Below are 18,480 nucleotides of genomic sequence, written 5' to 3' on the forward strand. Positions count from 1 at the left end.
TTTCACATCGTTGCAGTTTTTCATTTGCACATGTGTCTGTAACTGTGAACCATATTAAATGATTTATAGAGGAAGTGCTATAGTATCTAGAGCTGCTTCAAAATAACAACTAGGGACTGACAGGGCGGAGGCCAGAGAAGACGCACTGGTTTCTTTATGTCATGCTCATATGCCTATATATGTGTATGTGTGCTATCTGATACATATTTATAGATTAACTAAATATATAATTACATACATTTATCTAATTCTAATTTATTTATTTTATTTAACAATATTTTAATATATAATACATATGATATATAATTATATATAAATGTACCTAATATATAATTACATATCATATACACAAATATATAATCATATACTTAGTTAATTTATAAATTATATATAATAATTTACATAGCATATAAATTATATACAAACACATATGGTTTATAATATATAAATAACTATAAACATATAATTTAATAATTTATATTATATGTAAATTATATACAACTATATTTATAATGATATATTAATTCTAATATATTTTGCATAATTTATATAATATAAATATGTAATTAAATATAAATATTCTTTCTATTATAAAAATTCATTTTTTTAGAGCAGAGGACATTAGGAGCAAGCATTTTCTTCTTCTATCCAGCTATGAACAGACATGGAAGAGTCTTGAATACACAGTCAAGTAAAAGTCACTCTGAAAGGCCACATATCATAGGATTCTAACTACACATTCCAAGGCCAACTATGAACGAAGGCAGAACAAGGTTAGTGATTGCCAGGAGGTGGGGTAGGGGTTCAAGGTCAAGCCCAGGGATTTTTTTAAGGCAGTGAAACCATACGGTCCACAGCGAACTGCATGTGATCACTATGCCACCTAGTGACGTTGTAGCCATCTTAACGACTAACAGATACTCTAACAATGTATAATGACAGCACCTAATGATGCATTCCTCAGAAACCCTCACCCTCCCATTGCAAGGTATACCCAGAAACCCTAGGACAGCAGACAGGATGCAGGTGCCCTGAACAGCAACGCTGTAGCCCCTCCTCACCCAGGCCTCCTGGGCCAGCCAGCAGGAACTCCTGTCTGCCTATCCTTTTGACAATGGGTGGCTTCTCCTCGCTGCAGTAGGGAAACAGGTCCTGGGAAAGGCCCGTGCTGTAGTTCAGGATGATGTATTGTGTGGTCAGGGCCAGGCACAAGAAGTAGCCATCCACAGCCACGGCAAGAGGCTGCTCTGGAGTGGACACTTCCTTGACAATCTGTACTCGGTCCTCATACACCAGAAACATTTGGACGGTCCTGCGCTTCACCGAGATGATGCACACTTCCACGCAGAAAGGGTCTCCATTCACAGGGTTTTCGTTCACTGCAAATGTTGTAGCCCCTTTGATGCGGGCTCCTGAGGGGACTGGCTCCAGGTTCAGCATGTTAACCAGGGTTATGGAGTTGTCACAGAGCACCAGCAGCCTATTGAGAGCTGAGGCTGCACACAACTCGTTCACAGGCTTCTTGAAGCCCAAGTGTCTGTGCAGTTGTTTGGTGGCAATGAAGGAGGCTGTCCCTGTAGGCATGGCCTTCTCCTCCAGCAGGAAATGGTAAATGAAGCAGTCATTGGTGCCGACATAGAGATTCCTGCCACAGCACTCCACACACTCAATGCTGATGTGCTCTTTGTCACCTGTCAGCAGCTCCCGCTCCACTGCAGAGACCAAGGTGAAGGCTTTGATGTTCATCATGTCTACTGGGTGCTCTGTGGGAAGATGGATAGACGATGTTAAACTTGGAGGGAGAAGCACACACAGCAAGCTGTAATAAAGATGCACTGATTCCCCATTCATCATTTCAACGGAGAATCCAACACCCATGACTTGCCTCACTAGATGGCTGGGGACCCTGGGAAAGAATGCACACACATGCTTAGGATGACTTGCCCTTCTACTCATTCCCAACAGAACTGAAAGCTCCACAGAATTTTCTCCATTTCTCCTGGGAGACATACTGCAGATAGAACACCCACCCACACCCATACCCACACCCACACCCACTCACTCACTCACACACACACACACACACACACACACACACACACACACACACACACATCCACAGACAACATGAGGGATACACTTCTGAAAAAAAAGCAGTTAGAGAACTCATCAGGCTTCTTTAATGTCTATAGCTACTTGCATGTGTGTTTAAAAGAGTAGTGGGCACTACGCTCTGAATCCCCTTGTACTCTCTGTGAGGGAAGCTTGCTGGTTCCAGCTCCACACTTGTCTAGGAATAAATGTGCACACACTGAGTAGCAAAGATGAGCCCCCAACTTCCCACCTTGTAGGTGGTGAGATGAGCTGTTCAGTGGGTCTGTGAGTGGGTCACTGCTACAGCAGTCACTAGAGAGCTTCACTGGAAGAAAAGCACCCGGGCTTCCAAAGGTCTCCTCCAGCACAGACTCTGGTTTTACCCTCCACAAAGTCAGAAGCTGCAGAACTGCAAAACGGCCTTCCTTGGCTTCTCAGTAGGAGAAAGGCAGCTTCCAAGGACAACTCCTAATTCCTGGGAGGCAGGGGATCCATAGGCTTAGAGGGACTAGGGGCTGACAGAAGTGGCAGACACCATAATCAGGCCAACACAAGAAAGCCGCATCTATCATACCAAGCTTTTCAGAGATGGAATAGGACCACTTGATGAGAAATTACTTCCAGTTCTTTGACGCATTCCAAAAGGTTGGAAGACCTCAGATATTAGCTACTTCAGGGAAAGGGAGGAGTCCCATAATGTCTCTGATGCTTTTCCACTCAAAAGATTCTAGAGCAGTGGTTCTGAACCTTCCTAAAGCTGAGACCCTTTAACACAGTTCCTCATGTTGTGCTGACCCCCAACCATAAGATTATTTTCATTGCTACTTTGTAACTATAATTTTGCTACTGTTGTGAATCATAATGTAAATGTTTTTTGGAGACAGAGGGTTGCCATAGGGGTTACAACCCACAGATTGAGATTCACTATTCTAGAGTGCCACAATTTTGCACACCCCTCACCCACTTAGGCAATGGCCGGTATTTTGCATCAGACTGTGACTCCCTTCCCCGAGCCCAAATGCCCAAAGGGGAAGACTGACTATGGAAATATTTAAGCTCTTCCCATCCATCTCCATCACTTGAAATGAAGTTGGAATGTCTCTTCCCAGGTCATGAGTTCAAACTTCATCTCCCATGTAGTAGTAATGGGAGGAAAAATGGCTTTGAGATTAAGGCTTGAGCATGAGTATGGGCTTAGTGCCCTTCACAAAGAGGGCAGAGAGCTGTGAGTCTCTTCTACTGTGTGATGGCATAGCAAACGGTGCCTCTATGAAGAGAGACCCCGACCAGACACTGACTGATAGTCCTTTGATCTTAACATTCTCCATAGGTGTGAGCAATAAAGCACCATCACTTACAGATCACCCAGGTCACAGCACCGTTACAGCAGGACAAAGACACTTAGCTTTTCCAGTCTGGTCCACATCTGCGAAATGAATGTAAAAGCAGCAGCCTCTACTTCACAAGACTGGGGTGGAATAGATCTGCTCAGGTAGTGTTTATATCTGGCACATAGCACTCTGAAGCTGCTCACGTCAGCATGAAGACTGACTCCTCTCCTTCTTCATGGGTTCCACTGCTCTCAGCCCTTCAATCTGCTTTATTCCCAACCTGGGCTCTAAGAAAGAAAATACTCCCAGGCTCTGTTCTCAGATATGGCTATCTCACTGACCTCTACTGAAGGCCAGAGGGAAACAAAGGAGAACCAGCAGAGGGTATGCAGGTGCACACCTGTTCTCCGACACGTTCAGAGGGGCAGAGGTGAACCACCACAAGTCCAGAGCCAGCCAGGGCTACATAGTAGGACCCTGTCTCACAACAAAACCAAAAAGAAGAGCAGGAGAGGGGAAGGGAGGGAAGGAGGGGGGAAAGAGAGGGGGAGGGAGAGGAAGGGAGAGGGGGAGAAAGAGAGGGGGAGGGGAGGGAGGGAGGGAAAGAGAGAGGGGAGGAAGAGGAAGGGAGATGAGAAAGAGGGGAAGAGGGAGAGGGGGAGGAAGAGAGGGAGAGACAGAGAGGGGGGGGACAGGGAGAGGGAGGGAGAAAAAGAGAGAGAGAGAGAGAGAGAGAGAGAGAGAGAGATGGCCCCCTGATGCAAGCCTGTAATCCCAGCTACTAGGGAAGCCAAAGAGGGAAGACCACACATGAAGACCTGCCTGTCTCTAGGTGATAGGATTTCTCAGAGCTCCAGGGACAGCTGGAAAAAGAACCCACACAGACCTCTGCAAGTAATTTCTGGGACATACGACTCTTTCTCTCTTTAAAACGGCACCACGTATTTGTCAAGACCAAATAGAATTACCAGAACCCACCTAGACAACTTTTCCATTTAAATGCTAATGAGTAAACCACAGCTATTGAAATGTAGGCTTGGAGACATCTAAGCCAGTAAAAGCTGAAATAATACAAAATATGTCTTCCTTCACTGGTTGATCAATCAGGGCTGTCTTTTAAAATGGCAGGATAAAGCAATTCTGCCACTTAAAATATGAATTGTATCTCATGCTTTTGGGAAAGAATAGAGAAACAAGCTTTGGGCACCTACAATCACACTCCTCTTATTTAACTCCATAAAGCAGGTTGTATATAATCCTAGTCTCTGTCTTCCCTCAGCATAGAGATAAACTATACATGCCAAGTCAAATGCCTCCTGTTTAGTCTAATGAAGGGGGTGAGCGGGGAAGAGAGGAAGGAGAAGGAACTGTAAGGCAATCGTGTCTTATGAAAAAGCTATACTTCTATGGCACTTAAAAACAAATGAAGAACTGTTTCATCATCTGCCAGCTCAAGTCTTGCTGATGGCAAACTTCCTAGTAGAGGTCTTTAAATAAAATAAAATTTAAAAAAGAAAAACAGAAGGCTGGAGAGGTGGCTCAGCAGTTAAGAGCACTGGCTGTTCTACCAGAGGACCCGGGTTCAATTCCCAGCACTCACATGATGGCTTACAACTATCTACAGCTCCAGTTTCAGGGAAATCTGATGCCCTTTTCTGGTCTTCCTGGGCACCAGGCATCACATGGTGCACAGACATACATGCAGGCAAATTACTCATGTACAAAGAAATACTATCTTTTTAATTAAAGCCCGCTCCTTCCGCTCCATGTTGCTGTCTGAGGAAGGGTCTCTGAGAGCCCAAGCTATTCTTGAATACCCAGCTTCCTCCTTCCACTCCTAGGTGCTGCAGTTATTAGGGATGTTTCACCACAACTACTGAGAGCCTGCTCTTGTAGTTAAACAGTAGTTTATAAAAAGCAAAAATGAATGGAGGCAAGTGAAAGATGAACACATAACTTAAAAATAGTTTATTCTTAGAAGCAGTAGCAGCATTCTCCTCATGATCAAGTTCAAATAATATCTTTATGTAGCTGAAATAAGAATTTTAAAAAGGTAAACATTAGGTCACACACACATCTGTGTTATCATTAAGTTGCAGCCAGCTCCTCCTAGTGTGTAAATAAAATAAAAAGCTCGAAGATGGTGACTCGCTTCCCAAGGGCCTTACAACCTCATGAAGGAAATAAGACTAAAAATACAAGGGGAATAGATGAGTACTGTCTAAAGGCCAAAATAATAGTCTTTATATTTTGCTTTAAAAAAAAAAAAAAAAAGATTTATTTATTATGTATACAGTGTTCTGCCTGCATATATGTCTGCAGGCCAGAAGAGGGCACCAGATCTCATTATAGATGGCTGTGAGCCACCATGTAGTTGCTGGGAATTGAACTCAGGACCTCTGGAAGAGCAGCCAGTGCTCTTAACCTCTGAGCCATTTCTCCAGTACCCATACTTTGTTTTTTACACCACTTTTTTTACTAGTCCTTCAAGAATTTCATACAATGTGTTCTCTACCCACTGACTTAACTTTGTGTCTGTCTGTCTTTCTTTCTTTTCTTTTTCTTTATTTTACCCATCAAGTCCAATTTGCACTGCCCATATATTCTTGGATGTGTGGCCTTCCACCAGACTGTGGACTACCTACTACTGTAGAAACTTCCATACACACATGCACGCATGCACGCAAGCATGCACACACACACACACACACACACACACACACACACACACACACACGGGAACTACCTTATAAGGAGGCAACAATGCTGCTACTAGACACCACAGACCAACATATTAAATAAATAGATTAGATAGATAGATAGACAGATAGATAATTAATTAATAATTAATTAATTAATAATCAAGCAAGCAAGCTCAGTGCCAGGAATGTGTTTCTACTTTTGGAGTTGTTAACTCCAAAAGATCTCACAGATTCCAAACATTACAGGCTATTGCCAAGGCTCTTGGTTACCCTACAGAACTCAACAGTAAGACCCTATTGCTGAAGACACCACACTCTTGAGAGTCAGAACATGAAGATATCATGTTGGTAATGACCTGGAAGCTTCATTCCTATTGGCTGGCTTTCATACTGCTGGAAGGTACTATTCAAAGTAACAATCTTAATCATTGTTCTCTACCAACTTGAGATTATGCATTCTGTCCTTTGAAAGATATTGCCACTAGTGATCTAAATGTGTCTTTGAAAATGCCAATGCAGGACCAGAGAGATGACTCACTGGGTAAAGATGCTGTTGTCAAGTCTGAGGACCCAAGTTGGATCCCCAGAACTGACACGGTGGAAGGAGAAAATCAGCTCCCACCAGCTGTCCTCTGTCTCTACACACATACTGTGACAGCGTGCCCCTATGCGCAAAATAAAATTTTAAAAGAACATTCTAATGTAAAAATATTAATTTATTTCTACTAGTGAGCACAAAAGTAGTCTTGTTTAGTTAGCATCTCTGGTGCTGCTTTGCGTGTCATCTCTTAGGCTTTTGGCTCTCCTAAACCTAAGCTCCAGAATGGTGAATTCATTCTTTAAGGTTGGCTACTGGAGAATTTGATATTGCTCATATATTTCTAAAGATGCCTGTTCTCTTGACTTGTAGACAATAGTTATGCAGGCTTCCTGGGCCTTTCTTCTTCCTCTTCATAGCACACAGTCAAGGTCAGCAGCTCAGATATGAGGGAGTTTATGAGTTATGCAGAGCACCAGTTATGCCCTGACTTCATGGACACTGTGTTCCCCAAAGCAAGCCCAGGGTTCTCTATGTAAATTCTGTTAAACATTTGAGAATTACATAATAGTAGTTCTGCGTAATAAATTTTCCTGAGAATTACAAAATAGAGGGTTCACATCCTCCTTTATAAAGCCAATATAAAGCACGTTTCTGATAGTAAAGCCCATTAGTGTTTTTCTCAAAACAGAAAATTAGGTCACTCTTACAAATAAACATGTCCCTTAGCAGCTGTGTCAACCAATCAACATAAACTAAAATAAAAAAATGTGGTTATATTGAAATACTATATTGGCAGCATGTTTACAAGAAAGTCCACAAAGTTAAAATCTGTTGGTTTAATTTTCCACATTTACAAACTAAAAAAGAAAAATGTCATTATTTTCATAGTTGCATAAAAATCTTAATTCAACATTCATCCATATCAAAAGCTGGCAGTATATCATCCTACTACCTAAAACAAACAAGTCCCCACTAGCAAGATTTTTAAAAGATGCATTTTGCTAATTGTATGTATTTGTGCAAGTACTCACAGAGGAGGCCAGGGGACATAGGATCCCCTCTTGAGCTGGAGTTACAGACATAGGTGTTAGGAACAAAACTCAGGCCCTCTGTAAGAGCAGTATATGCTCTTAACACTGAGCCATCTCTCTAGGCCTCAACAGCAAAAATTTACAACTATTTCCTTTAAAAGAAGACAAAGATGTCTGTTAGTACCATCTGTAGTGGGATGAATGGAGTCCTATTCAAAATGCTAAAGGCCTAAGCCCCAAAGCCTGTGAACTGCACCTTCTGTAACACAAGATGTTACAGATGACCGGGTTAACACGAAATCTTTAGGTCAAGCCCTAACCCAAGATGACGACGTTCTATAATAGAGGAATCAGGCTGCAGACATATACACACAGAAGAAAGATATTAATAAGGGAGGGGAGACCAGAATCTATAATCTAATGAATGCTGGAAGGTACCAGAAGAGGAATTGCATGGCTTCTCCAGCTCTCAGAGGAACTGGCCCTGTCACCCTCGATCTCAGTTTTGCCCCTCCAGAGCTGTGAAACAGCACCCAGTTTGTTACAGCATTCCTTGCATGCTGACGAACTGTGTCTATTCTAAGTTGCACTGGGAGTTTGTCAGGATGAAACTAGAAACCTGTAGCACCAATCTTAAAGGTCTTATTAATAAAAACAAACTTGGGGCAGGTATTGGGGTGAACGCTGGAAGATCAGAGAAGCAGAACAAGCCACAGCTTCCATCACCTCGCCAATTCCTCAGCTGATCCTGTTTCCTCAGACTGGAATCCTCTGAGTCCTCATCCAGAATGGGTCTCAGCTGAACTGTGCTGCTCAAAGCCTAAAAGCTTACCCAGTCAAAGGCTTCTAGTTCCTGGTCTTCATGCCTTATATACCTTTCTGCTATCTGCCATTACTCCCTGGGATTAAAGGCTCACTTCTTGGGATTAGCTGTTTCCAATGTGGCCTTGAACTCACAGAGATCCAGAGGGATTTCTGCCTCTGGAATGCTAGGATTAAAGGCATGTGCTACCACTGCCTATCCTCTATGTTTAATATTGTGGCTGTTCTGTTCTCTGACCCCACATAAGTTTATTAGCATGTACAATATTTTGGGGAACACAATACCACCACAGAAACCCAAATCAACAAATAGTACACAAGTTATAAAAAATTGAAATAAAAAACATAAGACTACTAATACTCAAATGTCTACATGGAGGTATACGAAGATTCTCTTAGACTTAGTTAAAGTTTAGAAGCTGTTAATTAAAACTATATCAAGGTCATCTGCATTCTACACTTATATAACAATTATAAACTTTAATCTTAAAATGTATTCAGTATATAGGGGAAAAAAAATCACCTAACAAAGATGTACAAGATCTCTGAATAAGCCCGGCAGTGGTGGCACATGCCTTTAATCCCAGCACTCAGGAGGCAGAGCCAGGCGGATCTCTGTGAGTTGGAGGCCAGCCTGCTCTACAGAGCAAGTTCCAGGACAGCCAGGCCTATGCAGAGAAACCTTGCCCCCGCACCCCCCCCAAAAAAAATCTCTGAACAAAATCTTATTCCTATACTTTAAGGAAGACCTAAATTATAAACTCAGCAGGATTTTTTTTGTTTTTGTTTTTGTGCAGAAACTGACAAACTAGTTTTAAATTCTACATGGAAATCCAAGGACCTTGAATTGTCCAAACAACCTTGAAACTGTAGCATGAAATAACAGGACCTAATAGAGTTCAGAAACTGCTATCAAACGACGTGTGTAACTAAGACATAAGGCTAGCCTGGTACTGAATGACTGAATGTAGTTCCGTCTACTTGGCCAGGCTAAGGCTGAAGGACCACTTGTATCTAAGAGCAAGAGACAAGCTCCACAAAATATCTATCTCAAAAAAGTAAAGAAAAGAATGGAAGGGAGGGAGGGAGAGAAAAACACAAAGGGTTTATATAAACAAGCAGGTCAAGCCCCATACTGGGAGGAAAAACTGTAGTTCATACACCTGCCAAATCACACAAGAAGATATAAAACTTCCACAAGCCAACAGTCAAAATAAGAAACACTAATTTTCCACATGAGTAAAAAATTCAAGAGGACACTTCACAAAACAAGGTACATCGTTGACCAAAAAGAACATGAAAAGACTGTCACCATTATTAGATACCAGAAAAACGTAGGTTAAGTTGCATGAGCTGACTTCATACCTATGAGAATAGCTATGAGTAAGATGACTGACACCAGGCTGATCATGGTGCACATGTGTAGTGGGTAGCTGTTCCAGTTTTGACCTGGAAGTACGACCCCCACTGAGGCTTCCGGTAGCTGTCATGCCTATGAGGCGGGGCCGAGACAGGAGCCCTTAAGACCTGAGATCTGGATGTGCGGCTCTCTTGGTTCCTGGATCCTGGATACTGGATGTAGACCGAGCAGAGTTCTCCAGAGAACACTGTTGGACTGTGTTACACCTCTCCTGGACCCTGTAACCTATCCCTTTACTTGTAAGTTACCCACAAAATAAACCTCCCTTTTAACTACGTGGAGTTGACTCAATACTTCCACCAATACACATCCTCCAATTTCAGCACTTGGAGAGCAGAGGCAGGTAGATCTCTGAGTTCGAGGCCAGCCTGGTCTACAGAACAAGTTCCTGTTGTGGAATATTATTTTAAGATGTATCATATTTGTCTTAATGATGCAAAGATGTATTGCATTCTTTTATGCTGCATTTGTTTAACTCTGTGAAGCTGTGTTAGTCTGTCTAAAACACTTGATTGATCTAATAAAGAGCTGAACGGTCAATATCAAGGTAGGAGAAAGGATAGGTGGGGTTGGCAGGCAGAGAGAATAAATACAAGAAATCTGGGAAGAGATCGAGATCAAGGTACAAAAGAAAGGAGAGGAGGACTCCAGGGGTCACCCAGCTACACAGCAAGCCACAGAGTAAGAAGTAAAGAAAGGTATACAGAAATAGAGAACAGAAAAAGCCCAGAGGCATAAGGTAAATGAGATAATTTAAGAAAAGCTGGCTAGAAACAAGCCAAGTTAAGGCTAGCCATTTATAAGTAAGAAAATGTCTCTGTGTGAGATTATTTGGGAGCTGTGTGGCAGGCCCCCAGAAGGGCCAAAGAGCAAAGAATAAAAAATGACCAACTACAAATTCCAGGCTAACCAAGGCTATATATATATATAAAATGAGACTGTCTTTAAAAAAAAAAGTTTGACTTATAAAGGCCTGGGATCAGAATCTAGTACTATCTAAACAGAAGGAAACAAACAAGAAGGCAAAGATGGATGCCAAGTGTCAATGGGGACTTAGATCAAATTCAAATCTCAGGATTTGGTTTAGTTCCTTTGAAGATTCTAGTTGGTGATTTTTCTTTTGACCAAAGCTAAAACATTATCTGGCTACTCCATTCATTTTATTTTGTTTTTTTTTTTTTTTTTTAGACAGGGTCTGAAATTCACTGTGTAACTGGGGATGACCTGGAAAGCCTGATCATGCTACCTCCACCTTTAAAGGGCTGGAATTACTGGCATGGACCACCTTGCTTGGTCATTCTTTTTCATTTTCATTTTCATTTTCATTTTCATTTTCTTTTCCCCTCTCTCTCTCTCTCTCTCTCTCTCTCTCTCTCTCTCTCTCTCTCTCTCTCTCTCTCTCTTTCTCTCTCTCTCTCTTTTTTTCTTTTCCTCCCAAGACAGAGTTTCTCTGCATAGGCCTGGCTGTCCTGAATCTCACTCTGTAGACCAGGCTGGCCTTGAACTTGGAGATCCGCCTGCCTCTGACTCTCGAATGCTGGGATTAAAGGCATGTGTCACGAGCACCCACCACCACATTCTTAATGTTTCTATATAGTTACACAAGATACCTATAGCAGACTTATTCTTAATAGTCTGAAAACAGCTGAGTTTTAGAATCATAAGGGATTGCATTCAACCTAAGCACTTACTGAGCTTTTCTCCCAGCCTAGCCATTTGTAGAGTATTCATAACTCTAGAATACTAGTTATGAACGGATGAAAACAATACTTGGACAAATGTCAAAAACACTGTATGGGGCTGATGAGATGGCTCAGTAGGTAAAGACATTAAATTCCATGCTTCAGGTCCTGCATGGTGGAAGGAGAGACACAACTCCTGCAAGTTATCTTCTGACTTCTACACATATGGTGTCCAGGCAAGTGTGTGCCGCACACATGTAAACACAAAACATAAATATAATAATAAAACTGTACATACTGTAAATTTCCACTTATATGAATATCACACTAGACAGCACAGATGTATGCTGATTAAACTCAAGTGCTTATTTTAGGAATAGGATGTCAATGGCAAATTAACCAAAGGAACTCTTTGGGGCACAGGATGAGTCTGTACCTTGTTGAAGGGGTCTGTTGTGAAAGTGTGGAGACTCATTGTCTTAGTTACTGTTCTATTGCTGTGGCCAAACACCATGACCAAGGCAACTTATAGAAGAGTTTATTTAAGGTTTATAGTTTCAGAGAGTTAGAGTCCATGACTGTGATGGTGAGGAGCAAAGCATGAGGGAGGGAGGGAGAGAGGGAGGGAGGAAGGGAAGGAGGGAGGGAGGGAGGGAAGGAAGAAAGGGGGAGGGAGGGAAGGAAAGGGGGAAAAGGGGAAAGGAGGGGTGAGAGGGAGAAAGAGAGGAGGAAGGGGAGGAACAGGGGGAGGGAGGGATAGATAGACAGAGAGCAGTGCAGGAAAGAGCACTAACTGGAAATGGCATGGGCTTTTAAAACCCCAAAGCCTACCTCCAATAATACACCCCTTAATCCATCCCAAACAGTTCCACCAACTAAGTCTATGAGTCTATGGAGGCCATTCTCATTCAAACTCCCACACTTGTCAAAATTCACTAACCTGTATGCCATGTGCACTTCCCCAGGCACACCTGTAATCCTAGTACATATGGTGGGGAGGCAGGAAGACTTGGGAGTTCAAGGCCAGCCTAACCTACACAGGGAGACTGCCTGAAAAAACAATATATTTGACCAAAGGTCTGTGGATGTCATGGGAAATTAGTAAAACACCAGCACAAGCAGACTACTCACAGATTTTTCCCTGAAAAGGTAAGTAAGATGCAGCAATAGACACAAAGCTTCAGGTTACCACTGCAAGTGGTTTTAATTTATGTCCATGAATTTAACAAAACACACAATGACTGCATGTGAATATAAGAACAGAACACAATGGAAACTATATTGCCTGTGGAAGATTCCAAACTGCTGAAGCTGTCCTAGCATTTTCTGTGAAGCCCTTGACATGGCTGAGTAAACTGATGATTCCCCCACGGAATTTATTTTATGTTCACAAGTACAAGGACAAGGGAGGAGCATTGACTATGTCTGAGATGAGGGAAAACTGGAAACAGCCTGGCTTTCCTCCACAGGATAGAGAACTGTACAGCGGGGGTAAAAAAAAATGACCTACAGCTATGCATGAGAGTGAATCCATTCATGAGGAGTCTCACAAAAGGAAATCAATCCATAGGTGATGAGCATGGAAATGGGCGGGTGAATGACAGATTTCTAAAACATCAAAAGTGTCCAGTTTCCTAAACTGAATGTTGCTATCACTATTTGATGTATCCTTACTGATTAAAAGTATTTTTCTGTATGTTATTAAACATTAATTTTTAAGGCTTTTTATTAGTACATATTAATTATATATAATGGGTTTCATTTTCACATTTTGTTTCTTTTTTTAAATCTTTGTGTGTATCTGTGGGAATGTGTGTGTAACTCACACATGTGCACATTCATGTATGAGTGCAGGTATGTTCATGCCAAGACACATATGTGGAGATGAGAGGATAACCTCAGATGTTGGTCTTTACCTTGCACCTCGAAGGCACCTCTTAAGCTAGCTGACCTATGAATTCCCATGTTGTCATAGGTGTACTGGCATTACAGACATACACTAGCATGCCTGGCTTTCTGTGGATTCTGCAGCCTTGAACTCAGATCCTCATGTTTGTGTGGCAGGTGCTTTGCCCCACTGAGCCACCTCCCCAGTCCCCATTATGACCTTTCCACACATGAATATACTGTGCTCTGATTGGCGCAGTAGTGGCATGATGTCATAGGGGTAACCATCCACTTCCTTACCAGTTTACACATTCATTTTTAAGATACATATTTATCTGTAAGTTATTTACTTTCCCACACTAGTTTAATCTTGGGAATCTAAAAGGAATCCATTCAGTAAACTTACTAGAATTCACAACTTGCATGGCTTCCATTTAAAATTTCATTTCATGGAAGCATATACTTTTATCATATATGTAAGCAATCTACTCACAATTTCTGAGTTCATCTCAATGCAGTACTTAGTTTATACTAAATCCATATTTAGGGGCCATTTTTCAAATATTACAGGTATTTGAAATCTTCAGGGGGCATCTCATAAATTATTAACCATAAGTGCCTCTTAGATTATTAGAAGGACAAGATGAGCATGTGGGACACTGTTCAATAAGACAGATGCCGACATTGGGTGAGTGTCTGCCCCTTCGGAGGCAGCAGGTTTCACAAGGCCACCCACTTACCTCTTGGGCTGTGGCTAGGGAGCGAGGCTAGGGAGGCGACTCAGTGAGTAAGGGCACCTGCCACTGAGTTGGATGACCTGAGTTCAATCCCGGAACCCAAGTTGTGGTGGAAGGAAAGAACCTATTGCTGCGAGTTATTCTCCAACCTCCACACATGCGTGTGTCCTGACACACATGAGAAGTCAATATAAAAACAAACAAAATGCAAATCCACAGCACGAGAACAAACAAATGCAATAAAAGCATCTGTAAGATCGGTTATCTAGAAGCAGAAAGAGGTTTGCGGATACATCATAATATTTTATGATTTTAATATTATAAAACTAGACCAATTCCTGCTCTGGACAGAAAAAAATATATTGAAAGAGTACTGTGACAGAGTGGCTTTTATTAAGACAGATGTTTCAGCAGACAGTACTACTAGCTCTAGCACAGAACACAGACACTGAGAAGAAGTCTACCTTTAAGACAGGCCTGGTGTCCTGAGCATCTGGTCAAACAAACAAACAAACACACACTCAATATTTAATATTCTAGAGTTACCTAACACTTTTAAATGAAATAAATTCTGCAGAGCCCCTGGCAAGCTACATGAGGAACAGAACATCATCATCAGTACAGGGCATAAGTATTACAGCCCTATAACTGAAGGTGCCTCCTATCACAAGCTAGAGAGTAATTCATCTACATTTTTAAAAGATAGTCTACCTAAAATTAGCCTTGTTATTTTCTCCCCATTTCATGGTAAATGTTTGTTCATTTTCAGTTCATGAAGTTACATTAAAAGTGAACAGTTCAAAACAAGCCTAGGCAGGCAGCACACTATGACCCTAACTCCCTAATTCTACCACCCCCACAAAAAAAGAGGAAAATTGTGACTTTTGCTCATTTGAACTATTTTACATGGATTGGCTTAGGTTGGACTAGGGTGATGGAAATCAACTTTTTTTTTTAATTAAAAAATTATCGGTGTAAGTATATGTGTGTGTGGGTGCATGCAGAGGCTACAAGAGAGCATCAGATCTCCTAATGCTGGAGTTACAGGCACTTATGTGTTGCTGATGCTGAGTCGTCTGGAAGAACAGCAAGTGCTCTTAACCACTGATGCATCTCTACAGCCTAAAGGCAGACCTGGTAGGGTCAGAACTAGAGTCTGAGCTGAGAGCAGCAATCATGGGAGATGTTTAGACTGGGCTGGGAAAGGGCAGACACTCTGGAAAGACCAAGTTCTCAGCGCTCAACTATCCCGCATGAATGATGACAGTAGGAATAATATGGGACAGCCATTAGCCACCTCCTTTTGATTGTGGGTGAGTTGGTGTCTCTACATCTATATATAGGGTTTGGATTCCACTGTAGGTTTCCCCAACACTGTCATCTAGCTGCCTAAAGAGGACAGGGTAGTTCAGATGGCTTGATCAACCACGGTTGGTATTTGGAGAGCTGAGACTCCAATCCAGGCATCTTAACTAAAGCACGGGCCTCTAACTCAAACTTATCCTGCTGCCTCGGCCTCTTGAGTACTGGGATTACAAATGTGCACCACCATGCCTGGACTCTCTCTTTGGTTGAGACAGGATCTGTCATATAGCCCAGGCTAGTCTCAAACACAGACTTTTATTGCTTTAGTCTCCTGAGTGCTGAGATGACCTGAATGCACCAGGAAGCCCAGCTTCCTTTCTTCCAACATCTCTGAGTAGATAGGCAATGACAGAGAACTGAGACGTCCTGTGGCGTCTTTAACGGTGCACAGCTACACAGGGACTGGTCCCTGTTGGCTTCTAATCCCCCATACTCCCAGTTCCACTGACTGGAGGAACATACTGGCTTCAGTTCCTCTGAGCTAAAGTCTTCCTGACCACAGCAGCAACTTTCAACAAGATCCTTCAAGGTGACTGGTCCTGTGGTAACTGGTTCTGAAGTGATTCCTGAGATCAGCAGGGTTCTTACCTCCCTGCTTTGGGTCCCAAGGATGAATCCTAAGACTCCACCCGCCTTGCTGAGGCACATTCCCATCAAACCAGGATATAAGTTTACTTGAAATAATTTGTTCTTGCTGAAGAGCACCGCAGTTGGGTGACTCAATACTGAAATTTGCTGGAAGCTAACAACAAATACATTAGCTTGTAACCAGGCAACACTTGATCAAAACGAGTACAGGAGAGAAAGTAAAAAACTAGGTACCAAAAAAAAAAAGACAGTCATAGAAAACTGGCCTGTTCCAGTGATCTGAGAGAGACAGAGGAAGGGGCGGAGGGGAGGAGACAGCTTTGTTCTAATTTGTCTTGACATTACCCTGGCACGCGTCTATGTCTAACTACTCCTCCCTGTGCTAATACAAATGCCAATAAAAATATGGAAGTATATGTTGTCCCCTTATTCATGGGTTGCGTATCTGAACCCATGGATGTGGGGTTCAATGGAACCCATATTAAAAGCATCTGACACACATCATGTGTATCATGCAAAGCTGCTATATGTGTCTGTACCAAACATGTTCATCTAGAGATGACTTAAAGCATATGATAGCACGTGTAGATGCTATATCCAACTACTGCAGCATCTTATATTCTATAATACTTAAGCCCCACAGAGTTGGTATCCAAGGAGAATTCTGGAACCCAAATCCATAGATACTAAGGGTGACTGTGTACACATATTTGTACACCACATACATGTACTATATATTCACATATACTGTAGGCACTTACCATACAGATGGTATGTACATATGTATGACTAGTGTGTATCTAGGCACATATATATCATATACATCCTAAATGAGTTACATAAATGGTTATAACTGAAGAAGCAAGGGGTGAGAGAATGTGGAAAGGAATGGGATGATAACAGGGGTCTCCCAGGCATTTACCACATAACACCATCCTCACCACAGAATCTTCCAACACCAACAAAGAATTATCACGTGCCTATGAAACATCGGGCAGTTAACTTATTTACATACACTATTTTTGTTGGATTTTAGTTTATTCTACAACAGCCACTTTGACTATGGAGAAACATCTTGATCTCAAGTCTTCAGGAAGACATCTAAGGGTGTTTGCAAGAAACACTCAACCTTATTTGGGCTAGCCCCAGACTGAGTTGTTGAGTTTTGCATTTGCTTAGCAGTCATGTTTTTCTTAATACAGTAAAACAGGTCGGGTTTGCCACAGAGGGGATGAGTTGTAGGATCTGAGCCAGATTATTCTGCAGAACCCAAACACCTGGCTGCCACAAATGATGACTTCAATGTCTTTCTAATGAGGACTGGATCCTGACCATGAAAAGATGCTGAACCCATTCAGGGAAACTGACTCCTTTTCATAAAGGATCAAAATTTTAACATTAGCATAAAAGGCTGTTAGTAACTGTAAAAAACAGAAATGCCAATCGCAAGTCAGGTCTAGAAAAATACCCATATTGTTTTTATTTGTTTGTTTTCAAAACCTTTCATTTACATTTGTGCCGGGCCCCTACTCACTTGGGCAGGATTTTTTTTTTTTTAAACAAGGACTTCCGTCACCCAGGCTCCCCTCTAACTTGCTATGTAACTAAAGAAGAAGACCTTCAACTCCAGCCCCTTTTGCTTCCCTCCCAAGTGGAGGAACTGCAGCCTTGTTCACTTGTCCACTGCACCTGGCTTTCTGTGACGCTACAGATGGAACCCAAGGCTTCCTTCATGCCGGCTAGCAGTCCACCCACTGAGCTCCACCCCAGGGCCCAGTGCTGCTTTCTAAACAGCAAGCTCTAGGCTCTGTCAGCTTTACAATCAGAAGACGCTGTGGGAAGCACAGGCCAGTACCAACCCTGTCTCTAGAGAGCTGAGGCCAAGGCTGAATCGGTCCTGCAAGCCTGCAGGAGTAAACAGCTCTGTCCCCAACTCTAAGGTCAAAAAGCTGCCATTCAAATATGAGGGGAGGAAGAATGGCAGGGGAAAGCAAGGCCGAGATCTCACCAAGTCTCACCAATGAGCTGCAAATGCACACCTTGGCATGTACAGTGAACTGGAATCCAGAATCCACAGCCTGACTCCACAGTGAAGCCTCCACGGGATCCACAATTGCTCAGAGCAGAGAACCATGGGTTTTCAGAGTGCAAGCATGGCCTTATGTTCTCATTTTTACTGGTGAACAATCACTGACTATAGCTCTGTTAAGTGTCAGGACTTGTGATAGATGCCTCCCAAGAAAACTTTATGAGAATCCACACACCTTTTGTGAAATTAAC

The 18,480-nt window shown here is 42.3% G+C and overlaps 1 protein-coding gene across 4 annotated transcripts in view; it reads right to left on the reverse strand.

The window, feature by feature from the left end:
• Tgfbrap1 (transforming growth factor beta receptor associated protein 1) overlaps nucleotides 1–18,480 on the reverse strand; it is a 54,103-nt gene that overhangs the window by 25,341 nt on the left and 10,282 nt on the right. For all 4 annotated transcript variants that reach the window (XM_037200026.1, XM_028865810.2, XM_028865811.2 and 1 more), the window contains one exon: nucleotides 1,062–1,763. In XM_037200026.1, the coding sequence (XP_037055921.1) occupies nucleotides 1,062–1,749 (688 nt within the window). In that variant the 5' untranslated portion in view covers nucleotides 1,750–1,763. The remainder of the gene's footprint in view (nucleotides 1–1,061; nucleotides 1,764–18,480) is intronic.

This window comes from Peromyscus leucopus, chromosome 16_21, assembly GCF_004664715.2.
Source record: "Peromyscus leucopus breed LL Stock chromosome 16_21, UCI_PerLeu_2.1, whole genome shotgun sequence".
Classification (NCBI taxonomy): Eukaryota; Metazoa; Chordata; class Mammalia; order Rodentia; family Cricetidae; genus Peromyscus; species Peromyscus leucopus.